Here is an 8072-nt window from a genome sequence, read left to right on the forward strand (position 1 = left end):
ATGTTGCAATAAATATCAAATTGTCATAAAACTAGTTAACCTGTGGTACAATATACTATTGGGATTCAAACTAAAATAGGAAATGGAACTTGCTTGTTACCACAATAAATTTAGTTTTAGCTGACTGATGCAATATAATAATTGAGAAATACGATATTGGTGCAGGATAGCAATCAGACCTCCTGTTCTGAAAACAACATCCAGAATAATATCAATGCATAGGTGAGCAGTATACTTATTACTGATTGAAATTATGGTGAATTGATGGACATTGTAATAAAAATCTTTTAGACATAAAACAAATTTGAATTTCTATCTCACACTAAACGTAAAAATTAATTTCACAGAGCTTTATGCCTCATGTAAAAGGCTAACATATCTGTCCTGCAGGATGCATTAAGTAGGGATTTCAACATGAAGGCCTATTGAGCAAAATCATCAGGGAAATTATTGACAAATTAACTATTTCAAAATTCAGCATAATTATGCATTACAAATATTGGAGATAAAGCCCATGAAAAATGAGCTACTCACCTAAGGAATAGATTCTCTATGCATAAACTCAGAAAGGATGACTATATGAATTGAATAAAGACCTCTTTATGTATAAGAAAATGATAAACATCTCCATGTAAATACAGCAGATATTATATATGACAGACATGGATTTCAATGAAAATACAATAGATCATGGATTTCGCACAAGGGGGAAAATAAATGGCCCATATAAGTGAAAATGCTTCCTGTCATAATAAGAGAAATATAAGTTAATTACTTATTTCACAGCCCTTCATCAGACGAATGAAAACGTTTTGGTGATGATGTAGAATAGCAGGAACATATAATGTGTGGGTAAATTAGTCCAACTGTTTAGGAAAACTGGGAACTACAAAAAGGAGTAAAGATACCCCCAACAGTCAATAATCCCACCCCGACTGTAAAACATTCTCTGATTTATGCCAGGAGATATGAAAGAGAATATTCAGGCAGCTTTATTCATAATAGGACACAGTATTTCCCCAAAATTCTATCAGCATCAGAAGCCATACTTCTTTGTATTGTAACCATATGTAATATAGACAGCACTAAAAATAAACAAATAATTGCTAAGCCCAATAACACGTATGAATCTCAAAAGTACAATGAGGAGAATAACAACCAAGAAGTGATATTCATTCATTGAGTTGAAACTTTAACAAGGTCATAAAGAAGCAAATCTTCACAATACATTCTACACATGTACATACAAAAGCAATAAAAAGATGCATAAAGCTAAATACATGACTTTTTTGTAAGGCAAAACATACAAAATGAAAATTAAGTATTGGCTGCCTCAAAATGTTTTCTCTGCATGGTTACACTGCTTGCGCCTTCTCTCTGTGTCTTCTCCATATCAGTCTGTATTTTAGGGATACACGTGATTACATTCACTGTCCATCCCTCCAGATAATCCAGCTGAAGGTGTCTCACTGAAAAGTTTTTTTCTGAATAAGTACCACTGACTCTAGTATCATACAAATTTATATTTATATGATATCACAGTAAGGAGAAGTAGGATATGATGATATATCTTGAATACCAGCATTCACTCATGACATATATATCTTCTGTTGATGTTATGCAAAGGTACAGCATCAACTTAAAAAGAAGAGGGCAGTAGTGTTTTTGTCTCTGGCCATTATGTCCAAGAATGACACCTGTATCTGCTTCCCACTGATCAATCTCAAATATCACACAATCATCTCAAACCACTCAGATAATATAATTGTATCAATTTTATATTTAATGAAAATTAGTATAGTGGAGGCTTACTTAGACTTGGAAGGGTATGTTTTACAAATGACTAGTCTGAGTACTAAATTGGGATTTGAAAGGTGAACTCCCTTGCCCCACTGCACGCCTAAATCTGGGATGCAACCGGCATGGTCATAACGACAGATCAGACAAAAGCTAGTCTCTAGAAATGACTGCAGCCTGCCTTCAATCCTTTCCCCATCCTATCCACTTTCAATAATTTCTCTCGTTTGGAGAGCAACCGACAAAAAAAAAAATCACTAAACTAGAACCCCTGAGTCAGCTTTGGTTGTATGGGTCCAAAGCAAAGAAACTGAATTTAGAAAACTGAGGTCATTCTCAGTCATCCTGGAACTGAACAAAAGGTATCATCACAACTCAAGCCATTGCTGAGATGCACGTGGCCATGGTGTGATCTGATAATGTTAGAGCCTCACGGTGGTGGAAGAAACAGGCATCTTGCTCAACCGGAAATGCAGTCAATTTGACTCATTCAAGAAAAACAAGCCCAAAGCCGATGACCACATTAAAGACAGAAGTATCCTAATGATTATTTTCCTCAAGGCCCCCTTCATGTCCCTGTTCCTCAAGCTGTAGATGAAGGGGTTCATCATCTGGGGTACCATGATGTACATCACTGAAGCCACTGCAGCCTTTCTGGAAGAGTCAGTAACTGCAGAGCTAATGTACACCCCAAAACCTGTCCCATAGAACAAGGAGACAACTGAGAGGTGAGACCCACAGGTGGAAAAGGCTTTACGCTTACCCTCCACTGAGGGCATTTTCAAAATGGAAGAGATAATTTGAGTATAGGAGAAAATGATCCCAGATACAGGAACACCCGCAAATAGGCTGCCTACAAAATACATCAGGAAATTATTGATGAGGGTGTCAGAGCAGGCCAGCTTGATGACCTGAGCAAGTTCACAGAAGAAGTTGGGGATTTCCAGGTCCCTGCAGAAGGACAGCCGCAGCACCATCAGACTGTGGAGCAGGGCATTCCCGGTGCTGAGGAGCAGACAGAGCAGAATCAGCATAGCACAGGGGCGGGGGGTCATGATGACCGTGTACCTCAGTGGATGGCAGATGGCCACATAGCGGTCATAGGCCATTGCTGCAAGGACACAGTTTTCAAAACAAACAAAAAATACGACAAAGCCAATCTGTACAATGCAGTCAATGTAGCTAATGTGCTGATTCTCTCTGTTAATATTCACCAGCATCTGGGGGGCTGTCGTTGTGCTTATACAGATGTCAGTAAAAGACAGGATGCAGAGGAAGAAGTACATGGGGGAGTGGAGGTGGGGGTCAGAGCTGACAGCCAGGATGATGAGCAGGTTCCCCAGGACTGTGACCAGGTACACGGACAGGAACAGCCCGAAGAGGAATGGTTGCAGTTCTGGATCGTCTGTCAATCCCAGGAGGAGGAATTCTGGAACATCTGTGTGATTCATGTTCTTGATGAATCTGATGTGAAAGAGGTAGTGAAAAAAGAAAATAGTTCCTGGTCTAACAGCAGCAATATCCACTGGGAAAATTTCCTGTGCCTAAACTCAGGGTTGAGGACTGGAAATGTATGTTTGAACAAGTCTTCTAGGTGAATTTGAGACATGCTAATATTTGAGAATCATTGCTTAAGTCAAAACAAACCTCTATGTATATTGTGAACGCAGATGAATATTCAGATCTGTCCCTCTGCTAATTTCTCCTCCATCACCATCTCTCACACTATTTCTTTCCTGTCTTCCTGTTACTGATCCAAAATTTTAGAGATCACAAAATCCATTTTACACATTGTGCCAACTGCTGAGACTGACACCAAGAATAAGACATGGCATTTCCTTTAGAAATATCCCATGCCTTCCAACAAACAGAAGGACAAGAATAATGTTATGACATCTGCATCTAGAACAATGGTCCCCAATAGTTGGCATTCCGCAAAATCATCTGTAGTTCTGGTCACATTACAGATGCCTTAGCACATGGTATGATCCCATTTACCCATGAGGACACTTGGGTAAGTTGAGGCAAGGTCATGGACAGGAAGTATGGTCGGTGCATGGTAAAGACTGGGTCTCAGACTAGACGACATGTCTGCTGAGTTGACTCTCTTGACCAGTCTCTCTTAATGCCCCTGATGACACAGAACCAGCCTTTATAATCATACAGATTTCACCATTTCATTTAACATTTTTAAGATTTTAATTCTGAACAATGTCCAAACACTTTTCCAGCTCCTGCAAGGTATGTCTACCTCTACCCATGAAGTAGCATGTAGCAGGTCAAGGCATCCATCCAAGTATATGCTCTGCTCCTGGTAAAGAGAAGAAATGCTGCTCATAAACCTGAAGCTTGTAAGACGCCCCGGTTGAAACGGTCCTCATCGGCCGTAGTGGTTCATTCTACAGGAAGCAAACACTGTGTCGGGGAGATGCTCTGCCTCATCCTGAGAGGATGTCTTCCCTAAGTTGACAGTGTCATGTCGTTAGGAAAAACAGGTAAATCTGAGAAAGAATGAATTGTATTGGCACATAGGAAAACAACAATCTGTAGGTCCTTGAAGACCAAGACAAGGTAATGAAGAAAAACATGCTATTTACAGGCCAATCGAGTGACCTATAGGATGGTCTCTGTGAAGCCGTGGTCCTCGCTCTCCTGGGGAGCCTGCAGTGGCCGCGACAGCCTTTGTCATTTGGAGGATTACTTGAACTCAAACAGAGAGCTCACTTGCTTTGTGAAGTGGGAACATTGTCTCTGCAGAGGCCTCGTGTCCTCACTTGTGTAACGGGAACCCTCATCAGACCTTATGGGGATGTTACAATGATGATGATGAATAGAAACACATCCAGCATGGCAGTCAGCACAGGGCACCCCCATCCTGACATTTCCTATCGTGGTTCTCCTTTTCTGCCATGAACAGCAGCTCCTGGCATGTGTCACTCATCAGAAGAAAGCGGTGGGCTCGGCAAGTGGAAGAAAACAATCAAGAAGAACATCCCACCTGTGACAACAGCAAATTTCAGGGAAGACATTATGAGCTGCAAGCCCAGCTGGGAACCTTAATCATGCAAAAAGGGAATTAAGGAAACATTGGTGGTATCATTATTCATCTGGCAGGGACAGAAGATGAACTGCACAGCAATTTTGATGAATCAAGTAATAAAAATAAATAGATGTAGGAATGAACACAAATATTGAAAACATATTGGAGGAGAACATGTATGACAAAAGTCTATACATGAGATATTTTTCACATTTTTTAAATCTTGCATAGCTGTGCTTATTTTTGTTATGAATTATTCAAGAGAAACGAAAGTACAAAGATACCAATGAAGAGCTTGGAACCCACCAGTCAACATTATCAAAGTCACACACATCAAAAAAATTTGTTTTTATTACCACATTTAATAGATATACTTGAGGAGCCTGTATCATGTATTTACACAATCCTCATTCTTTTCCTTCCCTGAGGAACCACAACACTAACTGGATACACAGGTCTCATCTGCACTTTGTACTACATTTAATATTATGATGCCACAAACATTGCTCTGTTTTGAACTTAAAAAACTATTTGAGAACATGACCCCACTGAAAATGACACATACAGTTAGCTCCTTGCGTAAATATTTTTTTTATTAATCTCGATATTCAGTTTAGCTCCATTAATTGAAAAACCAGACAGAAATGAACTGTATTTAAATTGTAAACAAAAGAAAAAGTATAAAATTTAGAAAACCAGGAAGTGATTATCATATAGATACATCACAATTTGTTTCTCCATTCCCTAATTGACAAGAATTACAGTAACTGCCTTTTATTCTTATATATATTTATGACATAGGTACAGTCAAAAGCAATGCATGACAGAGTCATATATCCAAAATAATATGCCTCCAGGAAAGGAAGAGGGGAAAGAAAGGGGAATCCAATAGGGGCGCCTTCTGCAGTCATATTATTGTGTTATTTTATATAAAAACCTCAAGGTGATACAACAGAATATCAGCATTCGTGCACTGGAATGATGTGAGGGGTGGGCATATGGTTTTTTAAAATCACACTTTCTCTTTTGTTGCTCCTGTCCTAATTTATCAGGAATAAAATAAAAAGTGAAATAAAGTAGACAACACTTTATCTACTGCTCTTATTTAAAGTACTTGGTAGTTTTACAGAGGCCAGGTGGACCAGCAGGCAGCCTGCCCATTCTCGATGGGAATAAGACAACAGCTGTTCTACATACTCAATGTATCAAGAACTAGGAAAGGGGATCAATGGCAAATATCAGCAAAGACTCTCCATTCCCCCACCACAAGAACTGAAGTAAATATCAGAAAAATAACCATCATCCTGTCTGAGAAGGGGCAGATTTTGGCTCTGGAGGAAGTACACCCTAGAGGTGGTGTTAGGAGGTCCGGAGAATGAAAGCCAGGGAGCACTGGTGAAATGTGGGCTATGAAATCCTATATATAGGGTGTCTGGTGTGCTGATAGGCAGTTAGGCCAGAGCTCCATGGCCTACTGGGTTCTGATCATTTTAAACATGAACTCACCTCGCTGCTTCCACAGGAAATAAGTTTGATAAAACACATCCTCTTATTCACAGTGCATTCACTCGGGGACTTGGATTACCTGGTTCGCTTCACGGAGGAGTGATGCTCGATGCAGCCCCTGGATGTGGAAGATAGAGGTCTGTCCTCAAGAAGGGCAGACAGCCTGATCGAGGCCCCTGGGTCTTGATCAAGGAGGACACCCATGGGAGGGGCCTCAGGTGTGTGGTTCCTGACTTGGCGGGGCTGTCAGGTGAGGTGGCCATAGACAGCATCTGCAGTCTATACCCCCAGGGGCTCAATACCCCTGGGGGCTCAATATCCCAAGGTCCTCATTAGCCAGGCCTATAGTGTCATTCTGATCCCAGAGCAGTGCAAACCCTTACAGAACAAGTCTATAGACAGTAGGAATCCTGGATGGCTGTGCCCCTACTATCCACTTCTCCCCAACTGTGTGTTTACCTGACTCCACTTGCCTTGCATCTATACACACACACTATTCTCTAATGAATTTAGTTACAAACAAAGGCATCTTTGTTTCTGTAGGCGCCAAGAGCAGGCTGCCCACAAGAGGTGCCGTTGTGACATGCAGATTGTCTCAGACTTGCAGGCACCCACGGCACAAAAGATTCAGAAATAAACTTGACACCCCCTCAATTCAATAAAAAGATTTTTCTGGATATTATTTATTATAATTGATACACAATCTTATATTGTACAACATAGTGATTCAATAGTTATGTACATTTTTAATGCTCACCCCAACTAGTGCATAACAATTTAGATGGAGGACTGCCCCAGGAGGAGGGCCATCCCCATGGGGAACTGCGGGATCATGTGAGCAAGGGGTGGGGGACAGGGAGGGGTGTGGCTAGCCTGTCACAGTTCCTCTTTGGGTCCCAGCGTTTCTGTGTGGCCAAGCAAACATTTGTTTACCAGACATGTACTCTTTCTTATGCCTGTGAATTGCCTCCCTTTTCCTCTGACGTCTCAGACCCCTACCCCATCCTCCTTAGTTCAGGTTGACATGCAGACCTCATGGACCCTGCCTGTCTTCAGAATTTATATCAATGGATTCCTTATACATATGTAAGTAATTTTGTTTTTTTCTCCTATTATTCTGCTTCATGTCAATATGATTCTTCCACCAGCTAGAAGAAACTCAAGGGGTGTAGGAAATTTCTTCTTCCTCCACAATATTTCAGAAAAGTCTCCCTGAGGATCTAAATCAACTTCACTGTTGGCTTGCAGGCTGGATTTCAAGAAGCCTAATTCCAATTTTAGGTGTGGAAACATAGATAATGTATGTGGGTAGAAAGCATATAATTATAGATACAGTTAAGACATTTTAAACAATTTTTCCTGGTAAGAGTCACTCAGCAAAATAAAAAATATGCTATTTTACACTGTTTTTTTTCTTTTTTAAAATAATTTTTATTCAGATATTATTGATATACACTCTTATGAAGGTTTCACATGAAAGAACAATGTGGTTACTACATTTTCCCATATTATCAAGTCCCCACCCATACCCCAATGCAGTTGCTGTCCATCAGTGTAGTAAGATGCTACAGATTCACTATTTGCCTTCTCTGTGCTACTCTGTTCTCCCCGTGATCCCCCACACCATGTGTACTAAATGTAACACCCCTCAATCCCCTTCTCCCTCGCTCCCCACTTGCCCTCTCACACCCCTCCTCATTGGTAACCACTAGCTCCTTCTTGGAGTCTC

General features: G+C 40.6%; 1 protein-coding gene across 1 annotated transcript; it reads right to left on the reverse strand.

Moving 5' to 3' along the window:
• Window positions 1-2273: 2273 nt before the first annotated feature.
• Window positions 2274-6547, reverse strand: LOC140845403 (olfactory receptor 7G2-like). Its single transcript, XM_073219482.1, has 2 exons — window positions 6423-6547; window positions 2274-3261 (listed from the first exon to the last, which is right to left on the reverse strand). Exons 1-2 carry the CDS (start codon window positions 6545-6547, stop codon window positions 2274-2276), a joined length of 1113 nt encoding a protein of 370 aa, XP_073075583.1.
• Window positions 6548-8072: the final 1525 nt, after the last annotated feature.

Source organism: Manis javanica, chromosome 13 (genome assembly GCF_040802235.1).
Source record: "Manis javanica isolate MJ-LG chromosome 13, MJ_LKY, whole genome shotgun sequence".
NCBI lineage: Eukaryota > Metazoa > Chordata > Mammalia > Pholidota > Manidae > Manis > Manis javanica.

Coding starts and splice junctions, on each gene's coding strand:
- LOC140845403 (XM_073219482.1), bottom strand. CDS start 6,547: ATGGGTGTCCTCCTTGATCAAGACCCAGGGGCCTCGATCAGGCTGTCT. Junction 3,262..6,422: donor TCCTCCGTGAAGCGAACCAG/GTAATCCAAGTC, acceptor CTTTCACATCAG/ATTCATCAAGAACATGAATC.